This window comes from Gekko japonicus, unplaced genomic scaffold (assembly GCF_001447785.1).
Source record: "Gekko japonicus isolate JY-2015 unplaced genomic scaffold, Gekko_japonicus_V1.1 scaffold773, whole genome shotgun sequence".
NCBI classification, from domain to species: Eukaryota; Metazoa; Chordata; class Lepidosauria; order Squamata; family Gekkonidae; genus Gekko; species Gekko japonicus.
In genome coordinates this window covers 202,357-223,913 of record NW_015161427.1, presented here as the reverse complement: position 1 = coordinate 223,913, position 21,557 = coordinate 202,357, and the positions used below count along the sequence as shown (strand labels likewise).

The window sequence follows — 21,557 nt, the reverse complement described above, 5'->3', positions numbered from 1 at the left end:
AGGGAAAGGGGGGAGGAGGGTTTATGTTTGTTGTTTTCCTTAGTTGGTAACTCCAGGAAAGGGAGCATATTCTTTGTCACTGGCAGAAGTGGATATTAAATTTGGAAAACTGGCTGAAGATCCTTTGCGTGATTACATACTGTAAATTCACTTGGATATAAAAAAGGAATAAATATGAACGACGTAGTGGATGAACCACCTACTAGATGGAAAATGATCAAGGATTATAATACATTTAAGATGTTTGATTATACAGTTCAGTCTATATATTTATATGTATGCTGTTCGGGAATGGGGCTCACTGTATGTAGGTGATGTCAGAAGATGCCTTTTTATGTTTGGTTGATGAGCTGGTTTCTAACAGAGAGCAGTGGAGCGTGTTCCTAGTTATGGGGGCATTTTCTGACTGCTACGTGCGTGTGTGCACACATGCAAAAGCTTTTTTATTAGCTGAGGGTAATGTGGATGAAGCGTTTCCTTTTACCACGATGCTGCTGTCCCTCTTGATCATGTGTGTAGCACCTAAATGAGAAGGGTTCAGAAGGCATGAAATCATATTGAAGACTTATATGAAGACAGATGGTAAAGTGGTATAGGCTCTTTATAAATATTATGATGTGATAGAAAGAGAAACACAGGGATGCTAAGCTGATGCACAGCTAAAGAGCATTTATGCCCAAGGCTAAAATATTCTTTCATTTTGCATCCATCAGTCGTAACTAATTGTCTACAGAATTTCAGCTCAGCCCAAGTGGGACAATTTGCCAAATGCTTGTGGTCTCCAATGGGCAGTTTATTTAGGCCTCTGGACAGGGTTTATTTCAGGCTGTGCTGACTGCAGACTCCAGAATTTGCCAGCCTTTTGATATACTTCTCAGATGAGAAGAGAAGCTTCTCCACGTCTCCTCGAAAAATCAAGCCCTTTTTCCCACTGATCACATCGTTAACAGAACACAAAATGAATGACTAACTTTTGTGTTCCTTTTGTAGTGTATAGAACTGACTTTGAATAAGGACTTCTTTTATTTTATTTGAAAGAGAAATAAACTATGAATTTAAAACATTTGTCACATAAGGAAGACATTGGTAAGTTATTGTGTGAGTAACATTGCTGTCTTAGAGCACCCACAGCATCCTAGTTGTGAATGGAATTATTAATCTGTAGTTTCTGTAACTTCCTCTCCAGTTAACATGTATAGAATTAAATTAAATTTGCAGCCTGAAAGAACTCAGCAGTAGAATTCATCCTCTTGATAGAAAAGAAATCCAAGGATCAATAATGTTTGATTGTGCAGGGTCTGTATCATATCTTACTGGTAAATAATGCGCATCTGAACCCTGCTCTGGAGCACCTTAATATGTTCAAAGGTTGAGCCACTACTCTACAACTAGATTTTTGGGATCAGTTCTAGGAAACCCTGGCACAAATAGAGCACAATGTATTGGTTATGCAGGGGGCACTTTAGGATTATTATGTTTGTTTACATTTTAAAGATGTGAAGTATATGTACTTGACAATATGTTGTTGCATCCCGCCCTTGTTTACCATTCATGCTCCTTTTTATTGTACCGATGCACAGCACACATTAGTGAAATTCGGTAGATTTGTTATGCCCTTAGAACTGAAGGCACATGTGAAGGACTTGGGGGACCACCGAAAAGAAGGGGCAATCTGTGCAGGAAAAGAGTAATATTTCAAAGTGCTGTGGACTCACTATAGCAGAGTTGGGAAAATCTGGGTGGTTGGAGAGCGCTGTATGTAGGTCAACTCCATGGAATACGTGTTGGGCAGCACGGAGATTGTAATATTCCAGACGTTTTGAGTATCTGTCACCACCCATCTGATAAGTGGGTGCAGCTGCATGTTGGCTTGGCATAGAGAAATGGAGTAATACTGAAGGGGGGGAATGTATTCTGATGTTTTATGTCATAGAGGGCTGTGAAGGCAACTGAATAAGAAGAAAGGAAATTGTGAAAAAAAGAATAACCCAAAGACTATCAGAAAATGCAAGACTGTGTTGTACAATATGTAAGACTAGAACTGCCATTAGTAGGCAAAGGACCTTGTGATGTTCTCATTAGCTGGTCCATGATAATGTGGCAGCACACATTATATTCATTTGTAGCAGCCAATGTGGAACTATTTGTGCCTTTGGGTAGGAGGTGGGCAAGTGGAAGAATAACATAGCTAATAACATAATAGTTTTTCATCTCAAGCTGAACAGTGGTCAGTCATATGATGTTTTCATGAGAAAATCTAAGTAGGCCACCCTCCCACATTACATGCACATTGAATTTGCTATCACATATATATGTGTCATTGCATGTACAGGATTTTTTGTTTGACCTTCTCTCACTCACTCTTATTAGCTCTCCCCCCATTTATGTGACTATATGTTTATTATGTTTTATTTGGTTTAAGTATTTTTTAATGTTAATGCTTGAAATGTTTTAATGTTCACTACCTTGGAGGCCCTGAATTGGGTGGAAAGATGGCATAGAAATGTTTTAAATAAGATAGATAAATAAATATATATATGTGTGTGTGTGTGTGTGTATGTGTTTTGTACATAAATAATACCATGGTGGGAGATCTGTGAACACTTCATTTGCAACTACATACAGAGAAAAAACATTTTTAGGAACATTACATATATATCTACTGTTTCTTGGATCTGTATAAGATTACATATAATGAACTGCAGTAATTTGTCAGAGAGAAGTCCAGTTTTTCTTACTGTAGGTAAGTGTGAGGTGATGCACACTGGAACAAACTCTTCCCCCCAAAAAATTTAAATACACACTATTGGAGTCTGAGGGAGTGAAGGCAGCATGGTACAACCCAGTCTCGTCAGATCTTGGAAGCTAAGCTGGATTGGTCCTTGGATGGAAACCACCAAAGAAGACTCTGCAGAACAAGGCAGTGGCAAGCCATCTCTGCTTCTCACTTGCTGGGGTTGCCATAAGTTAGCTGCAACTCGATGGCACTTCACACACACACACACACACACACAGTGTGGTCTGAACTTGCTAAAACACAGAGAGAAAGAGGTCTGTGGCTCTTAGTGTATAGCTCAATAAATATGCCAGTCTAGTGTGCTGTTGCAGTGAAAAGGCAAACTCTATGCCAGGGATTGTTAGGAAAGTAATTGAAAATTAAAACAGCCAATATTACAGTGCTCCTTATAGATCTATGATACGGCCTCATTTGGACTACTGTGTGCAGTTCTGGGCTCTCTATGTCAAAAAAGGACATTGCAGAGCTCGAAGAAGTACAGACCCTAACCCTAACCCAACCAAAATGATTAAGAAGTTGGATCACCTGTTCTGTGAGGGAAGGCTAAAGAGTCTGGGACTTTTCAGTTTGGAAAAGAGACCACTAAGGTTTAGAAAGTTACGCACGGGGTACAGAGAGTGAATAGAGAACGTCTTCTCCCTCTCACAAAATACTAGAACTTGGGGGAGGGTGCATCCAATGAAGGAAATACTTTACTCAACGTGTGATTGAAATGTGAAATTCAGTGCCACAGGATATGGTGACAGCCACAAGCATAGCATTACAAGAAGATTAGGTAGATAGACCATGAATCTGTCAACTATGCCCATCAATCTATTAGTGGCCATGGTGACTAAAGGGAGTGTCTACATTCAGAGGCAGTAAAACTCTGAATACTAGTGCCAAGAGACAAGGCTGTCTGTGGGGTTCGGCAAGGAAGGGTGCATACCCCCTGAATAATAATTTTAGTGAGTAATAATTTTAATATTTCTTTAATTTGCTTTTAAACACACACACACTCCAACTACACAGAAAGAAGCACCGACAGAGTGATCTCTAAGGCCATTGTTGATGAGAGACTTTGCCCTCCCCCAGTTAATTTCTGCAGGTGCCCATGCCAGAAGAAAACATCAGGGGAGGTCTTTGGCATCTTTGCTCTGTTGTTGGCCCTGTATGAGACAGGATGTGGGCTTGATGGACCACTGTTCTGTTCCCTGGAAGGCCAGATACTGAAACTGAAGCTCAAATACTTTGGCACCAAATGAGAAGGGAGCACTCACTGGAGAAGACCCTGATGGTGGGAAAGATTGAAGGTCAAAGAAGAAGGGGACAGCAAAAGATGAGATGGTTAGACAGTGTTATCGATGCAGCAAACATGAAATTAAGCAAACTCTGGAGCATGACGGAAGACAGGAGAGCCTGGTGTGATGTGATCCATGGGGTCACAAAGAGTCGGATTCGACTGTGTCACTGGACAACAATAGCAATAACAAGAACACCCCTGGTTGTTGTTACTACTAATATACCACCTGTAGCTAAAACTCTCTGGGAGGTTCACAACAAGTACAAAACAGTACAGTACAATAAATATAAAATATAAAATAACATAAGAATATTAAAAACCAGTAAAAACATTTAACGTAACACTTAGCTAACCATATCATGCCCCTGAATGGCCAAAGAGGTCTTTAAAGGCCTCTGTGAAGAGGGCTTTCTGAACCTGGTGCCGACATAAGAATATTAAAAACCAGTAAAAACAATTAACGGTAACACTTAGCTAATTATATCAGGCCCCTGAATGGCCAAAGAGATCTTTAAAGGCCTCTATGAAGAGGTCTTTCTGAACCTGGTGCCAAAAGGATGGCAAGTTTGGCTTCAGGTAGGCCACAGCAGGGAGGTTGTTCCAAAGATGGGTCCACCACCAAAAAGGCCCTCTTCCAGTTGCCCCCCCCCGAGCTTCTCAAGGAGTTGGCACCCGGAGGGAGGCCGCAGAGATTGAGCACAGTGTTAGACTGAGGTGGCAGAGGTGCTCCAACAGGTTTTGTGGTCCCAAGCTGTGTAGGGCTTTATAGGTTAAAACCAGCACCTTGAATTGGAACCGGAAGCATACAGGCAGCCAGTGCAGGCGAGCCAGAATGGTCTTATATGTTTGGACCTATGGATCCCAGTTATTAATCTGGCTGCCACATTCTGCACCAGCTGTAGAGTGTGTTGTAATAATCCAATCTGGAGATTACCAGAGCTTAGATAATTAAAACCAGTTTATCTGTGTCCAGATAGGGATGCAACTGGGCCACCAGCCAAAACTGATAGAAAGCACTCCAAGCCACCGGTACCACCTGATCCTCAAATTACAGAGATGCATCAAGGAGCACCCCCAAGCTACCCTTCAGGGGGAGTGCAACCCTGTTTAGAACAGGTTAACACCCCCCATCCAGTCAGAGGAATCACCTCCCAACAGCACCTCAGTCTTGTCTGGATTGAGCTTCAGCTTGTTAGCCCTCATCCATTCCATCATAGTAGCCAAACACCGTTTAGCACGTCCACAGCCTCACCTGCTGACGATGAGAAGAAGAAGAGATTGGATTTATACCCTGTCCTTCACTACCCAAAGGAGTCTCAGATTGGTTTACAATCCCTTTCCCTTCCCCTCCCCACAACAGACACCCTGTGAGGTAGGTGGGGCTGAGCGAGCTCTTTTGAGAACTGCCCTTGAGAGAACAGCTCTGAAAGAACTTGTAACTGACCTAAGGTCACACCAGCAGCTACATGTGGAGGACTGGGGAATCAAACCTGGTTCTCCCAGATTAGAGTCCACACTCCTAACCACTTCACCAAAAGGAGAAATAGAGCTGCGTGTCATCAGCATACTGATGGCAACACACACCAAAACTCCAGATGACCTCACTCAGCGGTTTCATGTAGATGTTGAATAGCATGGAGGACAGAACAGACCCCTGAGAAACACCGTGCTGGAGAGTCCATGGGGCTGAACAGTATTCCCCAAGCACCACCTTATGGAGACAGCCCTCCAAGTTGGAACGGAACCACTTCAGTGTAGTGCCCCCTATTCCCATCTCTGCCAGCCACTCCAGAAGGATACCATGGTTGATGGTACCGAAAGCGGCCAAGAGGTACAGTAGAATTAGCAGGGTTGCTCTCCCCTTGTCTCACTCCCAGCATAGGTCATCATAGAGGGTGACCAAGGCTGTTTCCATGCCAAAACCAGGCCTGAACCCTGACTGAAACGGATCCAGACAATCAATTTCATCCAAGAGTGACTGGAGTTGATTGGCAACCATCCTCTCTAGAACCTTGCCCAGGAAAGGAATATCTGCTACCAGCCTACAGTTATTCAAATCTTCTGGGTTGAAGGATGTTATTACCTACAACTTACAGCTCAAACCATTAGAAAATATCATTAATGATTCCCTCTCTCCGCTCTCCCTGAACCTCTCTCAACCCCTACAGCGATCTTAGAAGCGTCTTCCATACCAAATTTATGGGGACTGAACCTAGACCAAATCAACATCCGAATTTGGAAAAACAAAAGAAAATGGAACATCTATTTGCGGAACTACAAACCAATCTGCCTCGTGGCCTCCTGACAGCCCCAACTGACAAAATTATGACGGGCACTAGTGCGTCTGCAACAGAGACGAAACCCATCACAACCATGGATCTGTCTGCCGCTCTCTTGAACATGGAAAAAACTTTCCTAGAGCACATCTCGGTTATGTTTAAGCCTCTCTACGAAAGACTTGACATAATGCAAAAAGACCTAGTGGACACTAGAAATATGGCTGAAGGAGCGCTACAAAGAAGCATACAGAACCAAAATGAAATTCAACAAATATTACAAACAGAAGACCTTCTTGTAGAGAAAACTCTTCGTCTCAACCTATCAATGCGTCAAAATAATCTGAAATTACGCGGGCTGGGGGAGAAAATTGAAGAAAATGGTGATCTAGCCAGCCATATTTCAACCTGGTTGGCTCAAACGGTCGTCACGGAAGGTGACCTATCCAGATCTATTACGAAAGCATTCCGCCTGGGACCTACAACCCTCCTCCGCACTCGGCCTGCTCGTGATATCCTAATTACTCTTCTAGATATGCGGTACAGGAAAGTGATTCTAAATGAAGCTCGGAAGAAGGGCCATCTACTCTACAAAGGCACCAAAATAGAGATCTTCCCCGACTTGCTGCACGAAGCAATGCTCAAACACAAGGAACTGAAGCCGATAACTAGCTGCCTGCTGGAAGCAGACGTCCAGTACTCATGGGTGACCCCACTAATCCTACAAGTGTCCCACTGTGGCAAGCAGCACAAAATTTCGACACCAGAAGAAGGCTTCAAGGTGTTGAGACTGCTGAACTTAGAATCTCCGATGGAACTTACGAAGCAACAAAACAAACGGCGCCATTCGTCTTCCTCCGCTTCTCCGCCTCTGGAATCATTCACCAGAGATCTTACCACTTCAGAGGGATAAGTAGAGAAACACACGAACGGTTTTGTCTCTTAATACGTTTTTGCCATTATACTGACCCACACTTGTAATCTAAGTATAGCTATGCATTTACAAGCTTGATATGTCAACCTTACGACAGCTTCCTTAGAAGTAAAAAAAAATAAATTGTGTCATGGTCTGTAGCTAATTTTAATATGCCCACTCAATACGCTTGTACGCTACATCTAACTTTTACAAGTTCCCTTTGTATTGTTCAAATGTTGACTCAGGTGCATTTACTTGTTGACACACTTTATCAGTAATAGTTTAGACCTTTGGGGGTTGAGGGGGGGATTGTTCCCTTTTTTGTTGTTGTTTTATTCGTTGCTCTCATCAAATTGGTTGGACGCTCTCACTCTCTAAGCCTGAACGCTGGGTGGGGTAGTGATCGCGAGATCAACCCAGCCTCCGGCCTATTGCAGTATAGCCGGGAGAATAGAGAGTGAAGTTAACTGGAGACAGAGTTGGTAATCAGCAATTACCCTCGTAAGTGTAATGTCTCCATCACCAGTTTTGCTCTTAACTAATTCTTATCTTGTAGCTATATTCACAAGTATCAACTTCGATTGCACTATTCCTTTTCCAACTGGTTAAAAGCTGAAATGACCAGCTTTCCGTTTTGCCTTGAAAGCCACAAATATCAATTTCCAATCAGTTTTGTTTAGTAGATTTCCAGGACCCAATGCTTGCTTTCTCTATCCTACTTGCCATGGTATACTGTCACAACTACCAATCTGACAAGATCATATCTAACTTTTAGACTCCAATCATTTTTAGCTTTTAGTGACACACAACTTTATTAATAAATTGTTCTTATTGCTTTAAAAAAATTATTTCTACGTTTTTATAAAGTGCTTGGTGCTTCAAAAAAAGAAAAAGAAAACATCATTAATTTTATGAAGCCTGTATTGCTGTCTCTTTCAGGCCTTGGGTGGCAGGCCTTTCCTTGCTTAGAGACAGAAACTGAACCTAAACTGGCTACAGCAGTGACCACCTAAGGAGACTACAAAGGAATCTGACCCTGTAACAAGCCTAGATACCGACATTGTCCTTATGTACACTCAAGCAGTGTGATCACTGAATCTAATAATAGTGGAAATACTGACTTAAGTTCATTCACTTGATCTTCCTTCGGTGTACTGTATACATCATGTGCCCTTTTAGTCTCTGCTATTGACAAACAGGTCATCCTTTATGCAAAACAACAGATGGAATCAAACATGGCATTAAAAGTCACAATATTCAGAATCCCAACGGGTGAGCATTTTGTTTGTTTGTTTATTTATTGGATTTATACCCCACCCTCCCCACTGAAGCAGGCTCAGGGCGGCTTACATAATTTTTAAAAAACAGTTTAAAAACACATAAAATCTAATCATAATCCAATGTTTTCATAACAGGAGTCAGTCAATACAGATTTAGATGATGAAGACAATCCCAGGGAGGCTCCAAGTTATGTCAGGATGTTAAATGTGGTCAAACACCTGGTGGAAGAACTCCATCTTGCCGGCCCTGCAGAATTGGAGTAAGGGCCCTGGTGTCCAGCACGGCGCTGCCACGGAAAAGGCTCTAGCCTTGGTGGTGGGCACCCCATCGAAGGTTGGGAGTGAGACCCCTAATCCCGGGCTGTTGCAATTTAGTCACAGAACCTCCATCTTCATCAGATTCAGTTTCAGCTGACTCAGTCTAAGCCATCCAGTCACAGCTTGTAATGCCAGGTCCAGATCTTCTGGCCCAGAGTCTGACTGGCCGCCCAACAGCAGATACAGCTGGGTGTCATCAGCATATTGGTGACAACCCAGTCTGTAGCCCCAAGTTATCTGGGCAAGGGGGTGCATATAGATGTTAAATAACATCAGGGATAGAACCGCCCCTTGAGGCACTCCGCAAGTCAGTGGGTGCCTTTGGGATAATTCTTCCCCAAGTTGTCACCCTTTGGCCCTGGCCCTGGAGGAAGGAGGCAAGCCATTGTAAGGCAAGCCCTGGACCCTAGCATTGGTGAGGCAGTGGACCAGTAACTGATGGTCGACCGTGTTGAATGCCACTGACACAACAACAGCACCACCATCCCACCTCAAGTGGGATGTCTCCATGCCATGGCCCGGATGAAAGCCAGACTGGAAGGGATCTAATATGGAAGCGTCATCCAGAAAACTCTGTAAATGAGTTGCCACTGCCTTCTCAATTATCTTGCTCAAGTAAGGCAAGTTGGAAACCAGCTGGTACTTAGCCAATTCTGCTGGGTCCAAGGATGGTTTTTTTAAAGAGAGTGTGGCCCACCGCTTCCTTTAAGAGCCCTCAGGAATGTTCCTTCGGAAAGGGACTTGTTGGACTATCTCCCATAGCATATGGGGCCTTGCAACTCATCACGGCTGGCTTTAATCAGCCATGATGGGCATGGGGTCAAGGCAGCAGGTGGTAGGGCATACAGTTATGAGTATTCTGCCACCTTTCTCTAGGCTGAGCTGACTGAACCGATCCATAAACAGTCTAGAAGACGTGCATGGTGACTCAAGTTCACTCACTGTCTCAACTGTGGCAGGAAGGTCATGGCGGAGCGACAGGACTTTATTTGCAGAAAAACTCGCAAAAGCCTCACAGCCAGTATCCAATTCCCTAATGTTAGGTCTGCTCTGAGGAAGAGTAGTCAAGGAACGAATCGTTCTAAACAATTGGGCTGGGTGTGAACTTGCAGACGCGATCGTGGCTGCATAGTACTCTCTTTGCAGCCTTGATTGCCACCTCATAGGTCCTCATAAACGACCTAAAGGATGTTTTTGTTGCTTCGACATGGGCATGCTGCCACTGTCTCTCTAGCTGTCTTAGCCTCCGCTTCATCAGTCGAAGCTCTGGGGTAAACCATGAAGCCAGCCTATCACGGGGGCGCACAGGGCATCAGGGAGCAATCTTGTCAATGCCTGTGGAGAGTCGGCTATGTCAGTCCTCCACAAGCTCATCCAACGAGCTGCTGGGGGCATAGGATCCTGCAGGGCCGCCTGAAGTCACATTGGGTCTATTTGGCTCTGTGGGCAAGCTGAAATATGCTTGCCGCCCAAACAAGGTTGGGGTGGGACATTCACATGGGCCTTCAAGGCAAATGGTCCAACCATGGCACTGCCATAGCAGTGATCCGGTCCACCAAAACTCCAACAGCAAAGATCAAATCCAGCATGTGACCTGCCTGGTGAGTGGGAGCCGTTACATATTGGAAGCAGTGTTCCTTCTAAACTGAGTTTGTGTGAGCAGATTAATTTATACAGTAGCCAAATTGCTCACTCAGAACTTTAATGCCAGTAGTTCCCAAAGTAGAATTTTTGCTCACAAGGCTTCACACCTTAGAGGGAGCCTTGATTGGGAGAATCCCAGCACCGCCATGGATGCCACTAGGCTTGCCGTCTGTGTGGAGAACATGTCATCAGCATGGACATTGAAGTCACCCAAGACTATCAGCCTAGGGTGTTCCAGTGCCCAGCCAGACATGGCCTCCAACAGGGACATTTCAAGGGCATTTTGCTGCTGATGTAAAATTGCAGTTTTCCTATGTAAGAGCTCCTGAAGAGAAATTTACTGAATTAGAATTTGTTAATAAGTTGAAAACAATGTTTCCCCCCAAGGAGGTTGGATACGTCACTCACTTTTGGTGCTAATGTCTTGCATATCTTACTCCTTACAGATGTTTATTATTTCACCTGTACTTCTGGACCTTCCTTTTTGAGTCTATCTTGTCTCATCCTATACTTTCCTAGATTAAGTTACATGTTATATGACCTTTTTGTTGTCAATATAAATGCATTGACCCAATGAATATATACTTAATATATCTGATGAAGTGAGCTGTCACTCACTAAACTTATGCTGGAATAAATTCTGTTAGCCTTTGCCACAGAAGTTCTATTTATTTATTATATTTGTATCCCGCCCATCTCGTGACTGGGCTCAGGGTGGGTTACATCATCTTAAATAATACAGTAAGGTTTAAAACACAATAAAACATTTACATTAAACATTTATTTGGTAAAATCCTCATTCTCCAAAAAGGCATGCAAAATAGCAGATAAAAAGCAGTCCTAGTCACTGTTGCCAGGATGTTCTGCCAGAGAAACTGACTGTAGGCCACATTCCACCACCAACTCAGATTTGGGTTTCTCTGCAAAGAATACTCATCATAAGGCCCAGCTGATGGCCAAACTAAACACGATGGTGTCCATGGGGCCAAATCATGGGTGCCACCACCATTTTAAAGGGATTTAAAAAAGTCACTAGGGTCCAATCCTGACTTTTAAATTCCTTTAAAATGGTGGTGTTTGCAGGTCGGGCCCATAGGCACTGTCATATCTAGTTTGGACCTGAGTACAGCAGATAAAAAGCAGTCCTAGTCACTGTTCTGCCAGAGAAACTGTGACTGTAGGCCACATTCCACCACCATCTCAGATTTGGGTTTCTCTGCAAAGAATACTCATCATAAGACCCAGCTGATGGACACACTAAACACGATAGTGTCCATGGGGCCAAATTATGGGTGCCGCCACCATTTTAAAGGGATTTTAAAAAGTCACTGGGGTCCAATCCTGACTTTTAAATTCCTTTAAAATGGTGGTGTTTGCAGGTCGGGCCCATAGGCACTGTCATATCTAGTTTGGACCTGAGTAGATGGTAAACAGGAGCTGCGGTGGCTCAAGTGGTTAAGACGCTGAACTGCAGGCTGTGGAAGGTCGGTAGTTCAGCAGTTCGAGACCCAAGTTGCCGCATGACGGAGTGAGCTCCCGTCTCTAGTTCCAGCTCCTGCCAACCTAGCAGTTCGAAAGCAGGAAATTGCAAGTAGATATACCACTTCGGTGGGAAGGTAACAGCATTCCGTGTTTAGTCATGCCGGCCACGTGACCATGGAAATGTCTTCGGACAGCGCTGGCTCTTCGGCTTTGAAATGGAGACGAGCACCGCAACCCTAGAGTCGGATTCGACTGGCTTTCGAGCAAGGGAACCTTTACCTTTAGTTGGTAAACAGGTTAAGGCAGTTTAGATTCATGAGATTTCTTTGCATTGTTCCTCTGGTTGAGGGCAAGTACCGTTGCTTAATCTTGGTCACCACTCTTGAGAACTCTATAGATTTTTTTTGGTAGATTGAAATATAGTTGTGTCACAGATGACCACAACTATTTTCCTGGACCTCTTACCTAATGTATGCTATGAGGAAAGAGAAAAACAACAAGGAAATTCTTGAAATAGCAGCAGCACCTAACCCTAAAGCAGAACCATCCTACTCCACTGAAGGAAGTAAGCTTGCTTTCATACTGTAACATTGCAACAACTGGATTTACTCTTTTACAACGTCAAGGGGTTCCTGTTTTATTTTACTTCAAATTCTCAGTGAAGTCAGTGGGAGTATGAAGGAGAAAAGGAAGACTAGCATTTCAGAAGGGTATGCTGGGCAATTAAGAGGTGTGATCTGAAGTGAACCATGCAAGAGTACTGTGTTGGCAGCTCTTAGGTCTACAATATGCTACTACCAGTCACTCTTGTGTCTTTTGTCTGTCTTTCCTAGCAGTTGAAAGTAATCATCAATAGAATCAACAGTTTGGATGGCCCTGTGCAACCTGGGCTATAGTCGGAGGCTCTCCGCCCCCCCCCCCCCCCGTATTACTTGAAAGGTAGCACAGGATATGAAGCCGAACATTCTTCTGTCATGTTTATCCCATGCTGTGGTCTATCTCATGGCCATTCTGCCCTTGTGCTGCATGGGTTGCTAAAATTTTGATCCCCCCCCCAAGTGTCATATGATTTTTTTAAAAAAAACCCACACAAAACAGAGCTGGGATTTAGCAGCAGACACCTGTATTTTTCAGTATCCTGCTAATGTACTTAATGGTTTCTCCAATTCTGGCAGTAAATTTGGCTAGACAGCATGAGATTTTGGGCTGAATTTCAAACACAAGTTCCTCAAAATTACAGTCAGAAAGCCATCTTCTAGTCCAGTCCCTTGCTGCAAGACAGGGTCATCTGTCCTCCGTCCTATCCCTCCTCAGATTAACCTATGAATCACCGCTAGAATCAGACACCAGGAAAGTACAAATAGCCAAGTATATCACTGTACTGATGTGGTGAAAATCTAAACAATGAAATTTTGAAGGTACTCTTTGAATAGGGCCTTATGCCTGACTTTAGGCCACCTAGAGTGATGTCAGACATTCACGATGCGCCTACACAATGAGCCAGTTATGTCATAGCTAAGCAGGGATTTTGGTCCTACTTGAAAGCTCATCCTTTTTTTTCTGCTGTGCTGTAGTTCGTATTAATCCCAGCTGCCTTTGGCTCAAACATAGAGGTTTCCTTGGCAGTTAAGGGCTGTGGCCTCCTAGCAGTTCCACACACCAGTCTCTGTGGTATAGCCCTGATTTTTCCTCACCCAGATCCCTGAAGGTAGTGCATCAGGTAGCCCATCATCAGTTTTGTTTGTTTGGCAGTGCCTAGAATCAATCACTCTCATGTTATGGTCACTTTAGACTGTGATGTAGTAATTTGCAAATGTCTCTTCACAGTAATGAAGCTGACTTTAGTTATTGTATGCTTTCAGGAGAGCCATGTGGCATGACTGGGAGTAATTATCTTCCATTCCGTTTGGCCATTTTTGCCTTTGCATAGTTATTTCCCCTACACCTGGTGCCTTTTTACTCAGTCATCTGTACACGCTGAGCTGGCATCTTTATAGCCCAGCTCTGTTTGCGTTGGGTGGGTAAAAGGGCTGCTGTGCTAATGCAAACAGTTTGACTAGAACTAATAGAATTTGACTATTAGAAGAAGAGAGATTTGATTTTCAAAAGGGGAAAGACTAACTGACTGCTGTGGCTTTGGAGGAATACTTTTCTTTGACAATAAGCTGCAAGAAGGGCTTTAGTCTTTATTTTGCTGGCATGGAATTCTTTCCTTAGTGATGCCATTTGCAAATGCATAGGAAAGAGATGCATAGGAATCATATTGCCAGTGACCAAAACTACTGAATCCTTAGGTTAATAGAAATGCAAATATAATGCGCTAAATTTTAGTGAAAGGAGCCTGAACTTTAGCAGATATGCTGTGCTAAGCCTTGCTGCTTCAATACCACCATTCTTTTGAAAACTTTACTAAAGACTTCCATACAAGTCCCAATGAAATCAGTGAATATGGTATGACAGCCACATTTAGCGTTTTACAGTGCTCAGTAATTTGTAATCTGATTGTAATTGAGAAAAGCCTACCCTCTGAAGCCAAGTGAACATACTGCCTGGTAATCTTGGCTGCTATTCAGAGCACAGTACTGATTTTCCTACATAAAGTAGCCCAATTTCTAGTATTGTATTATACCAAATTGCAGAATAACTTTGTTTTTTGAGTTAATATAACTTAAACCTAGCAGTCTATTGTCCTTTTGTTTAAAATATTAACAACATTTGGAAGTCTCCTGCTGTGTACAAAACAAAATTATGTATGCTAAGCAACAAAAAGCTGACTACCACTTCTCTTGTTCCATTTTGCTGTAAAATGGTTTTTCATTTTGTGTCTCTTCAAATGTTGCTTTATTCTTTTTAATTTTTTTAATTTTCTATATGTTCATCAATAGGTATTTGTATGTCTTTTCCCCCAGAGAAGCAGTTCTTTAGCAAGATGGTTAAGTATAAAATTTCTAAGATTTAACAAATGAAAGCCTTAAGCAAGCATGTAAGGCTTACTGATTAACTGAGATGTGTAAATATTTACTAATACAAGTGTGAGTCATGATTTAAACCTAATTATTTTAATTCTTAAAGTGCAAGTACTTACTAAGGGATGAACACTAATCCTTTACATCATGTGTTGCATGTATTTTAAGAGAGTGTTAACAAAAGTACTGTTTTCAAAGGATTTGTATTTGGAATGAGAAGTGATATTTACATGGTACATTCTTCAGAAATGTATTATGTAGACATGAATTCCACTGATGTTGCATAGATTTCACATTATTTGTTTTAAAGTGCTGACCTGCATGAGAAATATAGGAATTAGAAAAATGGGAAAGAATTGGGCCCTGTGACATATTCAAGCCAGCGTACTCTATAAGCAGGGATTCTGGCTGTTAAATATTTTGTTAAAGCAGCTGGTTCATAATATAAACTATTTCAACTGTCTGATCTATCTTTGTTCCATTGAAATAACATCAGGTTAGCCACATTACTACATTCCTTGAAATGTAGAGGCTGAAAGTTCAAGGTGGTGAGAGTTTAAAGGAGATATTAAATACTAGGAATAAGGACTGTTGTGGAAATAAATACAACGAGCTCTAGAAAGAGACTCTGGGAGAGTGCCCCATCTTTGGCCACTCAATCCAAATAATACCCCTACTCAGCTCTCTACCTCATACTGCTTCTTAACATTAGTTTTAATCAGATTACTAAAATAGAAAAGCTAGACCACATTTGAACTGCTATAAAAATCTATCACAAGCGCATACAATTTCACAGCTAAAAGAGTGAAAGGCCTGCTATTCTCTTCTGATAAAATAGGGAATGTCTCCATATGATATATATTTTGGAGTGAAGGAAGAATTAAAAGATCTCTAGGCTCAGAGAAGTAATTACATTTAAAAAGCATATGATACAGAGTTCTACACTACCTGCACCACAGTTGCCAACTCTTATCAGAGAATGGTATCTTAAGATAACTCCCTTGCAAAACTCTAAATGGTAAGGCATTAAGGCATGCCAGTATAAAAGCACACCTATACTGAGGATCTTAGCAGTCAAATATGAACAGTAATCGAGACACTCTCCAGGTAAAATTCCAGCAGAATGAGTAGAACAAACATGTTGTGCTCTAAAGATAATCATACTTAAATAAATGTTTCTTAATCATTCTCATAGCTTCTTTTCTGGTAACTGAATGGAATCCAAGGAAAGATTGAGGAGCTGAAGCCATTGCTCAACAAGTTTATCCCAATGGTTGGGACTGGTTAGAGATATTTTACCTTTTGATAATACCAAACAGAATCATACAGACCAGTGTGTAAGCTTTTGGGTTCTCCAGAGCTCTTCCATAGGCTGGATGCTATAAAATAAATTGGGGGGGGGGAGTGTTTCAGACCATGATTTGAAGGCCTGTATTCATTCCTGTTCTTAATGCTGGCAGGTAAGTATATATAAAACCCCTTTGGTGTTAGATTGAACCCTAGTTTCTGTGAGAAAGAAACAACAAATGGTGTGTCCCTTGTTGTAATAGCATATAATGGTGATTTCCACACAGGTGTAGGCTTGCATGCTTGCCCTGTTGCTGGTGCAGTTTCTGCAGCAGCAGGGCTTCTACATGGCATGTTTCCCTGCTGCGGTCTCCCAGCAGCGGCCACCCTCTTTCCTGGGCTGCTGGGGCTTTTGCAATTAAAAAAAATGCCCCCAGAGTATAATTATATCAGTGTAATGCTATATCTCTGTGTGTACCAGGTTATCTGAATTTCCAGCTTTCATTTGTTTTAAAAAAATAAGTAAGTTTCAATTCCCTTCCCTTGCAGAGTTATAAATTTCCTCTTATATCTTTGCAACAGAAGCTAGAGCAGGGGTGGCCAAACTGTGGCTCAGGAGCTGCATGCGGCTCTTTCACACATATTGTGTGGCTCCCAGCAGGGTGGCTGGGGAAGCTAAATAGCATTAGCAAACAAATATCATTGGACAAATAAATATCATTATCAGTATCTGCTTTTACCGCTTCTGTTATTATTTTTGGCAGTCTCATTTAATGTTAATAAAAAGCAAATCTGCATATTTACCAGTAAAAAATGTGTAATATTTGTTCACGTCTTGCGGCTCTCAAATATCTGACGTTTATTCTGTGTGGCTCTTATGTCAAGCAAGTTTGGCCGTCCCTGAGCTAGAGACTTACTTTAAAAAATCTGGGAATTCCAAGAACCTGGTTTAAACATTGGTATAAGATTAAGTTAATATGATATTCTAAAGCTAATTAAAAACAGCAGAAAGCTCTGTGAAGGCCACAGGAAGATATATGAAGAACTAAGTAGTGACTCATGAAATCTCATCCCTTGCCATGTATTTTGTTGGTCTTTAAGGTGCTACTGGCCTCTTGTTCTTTTCTACTGCTACAGAAATAAGGTTAGGGAAAATGGCTGCCATCTGAATTTGCTCACCCACACAGGCAGCCATCCTATATTTACTGCAATCTTTCCCAGAACTTCAGAGTAAACCCCAGGAGCTGCACAAATGCATAACAATACTGCAGAGAAGCAGGAAAACAAACAAAAATGCTTCTCAATAAGTATTTTTATTCATTTTCCCCAATCACCCACACCCAGCAAGTCATTATATGACAAATAAACTATCAGTAGTATTTACAGAGACGGGCATACAGCCATGTGTATTCCTCCTAAAATTTCCTAGTCACTTAGTGCTTCTCAACAGCATTAAATTCAGAGCAGATAACCCATGCAGAAATGGCCTAGGATGGATGGAATTAAGAACTAAAATATTTGATATTTAGTGCCAAGCCAGTCATGGCTACTGCTTAAATAAAATCTTATTCTTTCATGTCCTGGAACACCCCAACAATTTGCCCTTTGAAGCTGAAACCAACACTTCTCTGCTTCTTTGAGGGATGTACTGTCTGGCATCTGCGGTACAGAACATCACTTTGTATTTTCTAACTGGTTTACAGTCCAAAGGGGAAAAATGTGGCTCCTTTCAGTAGCAATAGTTCAATATTTTTAAAAATATAAATGAAGATATTAGGTTTGTGTCAGTGTATTATCCTAGCTTTCCATTTTTACTGCCTGTAGTTTTTAAGTGTTTGGTAAGAACACATTTAAAATTTAATCTCTAGTCTTATGTTCTGTTTTAAAAGTTTTGTGAATTATGTAGGTCACATAAACCCTCGCCTGTGTCTTTTCTTTCTTTGCAACATGCCTAAGAGCATTGTCTAGGCCAATGTATCTGCTTATGCCTCTGTGTGAGATGAAGCTTTCCCCTAAATAGAGATGAATAAAAAGCATTTTCAGATGTGTGCTGCATAGACTCCATTGCTGCACGAGCTGCCGATTCTGATTACTTTCCTTGATATTAGGGCGGATTGAAGGCTACTCAGGCTGTCCTATTGCTTCAAGTTATGTTTTAATGTCTACTTTGGACGAGACAATATGACATCTGGTCTCTTGGCTTTATACAGCTAATTAACACTAAGATAAAGGCAGATGATAGGAATTCTCGTTTCTAATGGCATGTTATTTTTCTCGTTGAATGCTCAAAAATGGTGCCAACAGTATTTTGCTGGTAGGAATGATACAAGAGGTTGTAGTTGTAATATTCTTTGTGCTTTGACTTGCAGCCACCCGACATCATGTTGCAGTGCTGCAGAAATTATGTCTGTGCTGTTTTTCCATACCATGAGATATAAGCCGCAGGACCCCAGAAATGTTAACAATGACCGATTTGTTCTTTCTAAGGTAAGAGCGAGATCTTTTCATGCAGTACTACCATAGGCTAACTCAAAATGGAGTGCTCTGTTTTTTAAAATCATTTCCCTTCCAATTGTTTCCCTTCAACATGATTTTGTTAGTGAGTTTCCTCAGTGTTACTTTCATACCAGATTATGCAAAATTGAGTGTCTTTGCAACCCTCTTTTCAGAATCTCTGTACTAAGTACTTTTTTATTGAACATTGGGGCCTGTTCAGCCAATACTCCCCACTTCCACTTCTACTTCAAGATGTTGTGCTTCTTATGTGGAGAAAACAGACTGCACCAGGAGACTGTGTAGGTTCAAGATTGCAGGGTCAAAGGGATCCTTTATTTAAAGAACTGCACAGTCTCTTGCTCTGGATGCTCATATGTCCCTTGGTATGTTTTAGTGATGTCAGCCATTCGTAGGGTTGCCAGATCTAGGTTGGAAAATACTTGGAGACTTTGGGGGTGGGCCTGGGAGAGGGCGGGGCTTGGGGAGGGGTGGGGCCTCAGCATGGTCCAATGCCATAGAGTCCACCCTTCAGAGCAACCGTTTTCTCCAGGGGAGCTGATCTCTGTCAGTTGGAGGTCAGTTGCCAAAGCGGGAGATCCCCAGGTCCCACCTGGAGGCTGGCAACCCTAGCCATTCAGAATACAGCCCATCCCCATCTTTCTTCTCCTGTTAAGTAAGTGCCTACTGTCCCCCTTGTTTACTCCAGAAGGACCCCTGGGAACAGTGTCACTTTTCTGTATAGTATCTAGTGTATTGTCCTCAACAACTAAATGGTATTTTCACAACTTTGCATGCCACTTTCTTTTTCTAAGATGATTTTGAAATATTCTTTTACTAATACATTCTTTTAATAATTGTTCTTTTGTGATTTCACCCTAGGGTCATGCAGCACCAATCTTGTATGCTGTCTGGGCAGAAGCAGGTTTCCTCCACGAATCAGAATTGTTAAACCTGAGGAAAATTGATTCCATTTTGGAAGGACATCCTGTGCCAGTGAGTATTATATCTCTTTATCTAATGCGTAACAGACCCTATCCTTATGAACTGGAAAGTATGTACATATTTTACAGTAATTCCTGCTTGCCCTGTATAGTAATTATTTAGCTAATAAAAGCTAACCAGGAACATGCTAAAATGACTTGTAAGTGAAATTAAATTGTTTTCAGTGAAGAAAGCAAATAAAATGTAAAGCAGTATTTTAGTTGGGTGGTGCATGTCTGTAATTTAATTCATGTTGCATTGACAAGTCTTTATGAACAGTTCTTGAGTATGTAGTTCTGCCGTCTCCAGATCTTGCCATCCTTGGGCTCATGAGGCCTTGGAGGAACTAACAGAGTTTGATCTTTGTAGTCATCCTCTTAACTCCAATAGAACAGCAAATTAATTTAATTAAATGGGTTGGACTTTGGACTGCTTTGTTTTAAGAGAAGGGGTTGCTGGGCACGCCAGTATTGTGTAGTCTCAGCTTTTTCAGTGAAAGTTGAGATAGTCGTTCTTCATACTGCAGAATCTGTTCATATCATATGCTTTCTTTATTCATTGTTATATAGGATAGTAAGTAGTGCAATGATATGGCTTATAAGTGTCCTAATAAATAAGTAAATATAGAAGGGAGATGTTCTCACCAGCAGGTCTTTCATCTCAGAGCTTGTGGAGGTTGTAGTACTAAGATTCTACAACAGACTTTTGTAGAACATTATGCACACAACTAGACTGTTCTCATAATATCTTGAAGCATTCCAAAATAATGTTTGCTGTACCTATAAATATTTTTAGTTTGTTAATTGGCTCTTGTGTAAGACTGCCTTTCTTCCCTTTAGGGCCAGCCAAGGCAGTTAAACAGAAAATAAAATCACATTTCTCTTATTGTTAATAGATTATCGCTAACCTTAGGAAAGTTCTTATTTACTCTTTAAAGAGAGAATATCCTAAAAAATCTGTAATATTGATGTTTTCATGTCTGCTTCTGCATTTGAAATATATTTGGTAATATATTTGATCTTACTGTACATAACAATTCATATTATTTGGAAAAACTGATGAATTTATATTTTCCCCCACCCCCTTTCCCCTTCTTAATCCCACCTTTTTTTGAGAAAATAATTAATTTTTTTTGCGGGGGGGAATAAAATAAAATCACATATTAAAATGTTTTTAGGAACTGGTTGTTTTAGAATTTTTTAAATGCAGCTACCAAATCGTATTAATAAATGCAGTAAACAGCCATCAAATAAGACAGGGAAGGAGAAAAACAGTAATCCTCATTCAAAGTATCTTCAGGGTACTCCAGAAGACCTGAAGGGGTACTGTGAATCTTGTCTCCCAAGGGAGGAAATTCCATAGCAGGGGAGTTGCTGCTGAAAAGGCTCTGTTAACCTCATGATGGTGGTTTCCACTCTCATTCTCAGGGCTTAGAATGATTGATATGTGCGGAAAAGGACCCAGATTGTTTAGGCTTTAAAGATCAAAAACAAAACATTGATATTTTTCTAAGAAACAAACTACAAGCCAGCACAGTTGGGAAAGTACTGGTTTTATATGTTCGTTGTGGTGGCACCTAGCTAGGACTTGAACAGCTGTGTTTTGAACCATTTGAAGTTTCCAGGTGTACCAGAATCTGAGCGTCTCCAGTCTGGAAGTTCTAAGGCTTAATATGGGTGGTCTGAGATCATAAATGTTGAGTTGATATATCATCCATGACAGAAGAAGGCTGGAATCTTGCTTTGCTACATTTGACTATGTTGATAATAGATGCCTATCACTGTGCGACTGAACAACAACAAAAATCACTGTTGAATCTGTTGTGCAATCCT

The 21,557-nt window shown here is 41.5% G+C and overlaps 1 protein-coding gene across 1 annotated transcript in view; it reads left to right on the top strand.

Moving 5' to 3' along the window:
• Positions 1–21,557, top strand: part of LOC107125291 (transketolase-like) — a 53,157-nt gene that overhangs the window by 2,047 nt on the left and 29,553 nt on the right. Inside the window, exons 2-4 of the mRNA XM_015428738.1 lie at positions 18,618–18,735; positions 19,624–19,737; positions 20,935–21,047. Coding sequence (XP_015284224.1) covers positions 18,618–18,735; positions 19,624–19,737; positions 20,935–21,047 — 345 coding nt within the window. The remainder of the gene's footprint in view (positions 1–18,617; positions 18,736–19,623; positions 19,738–20,934; positions 21,048–21,557) is intronic.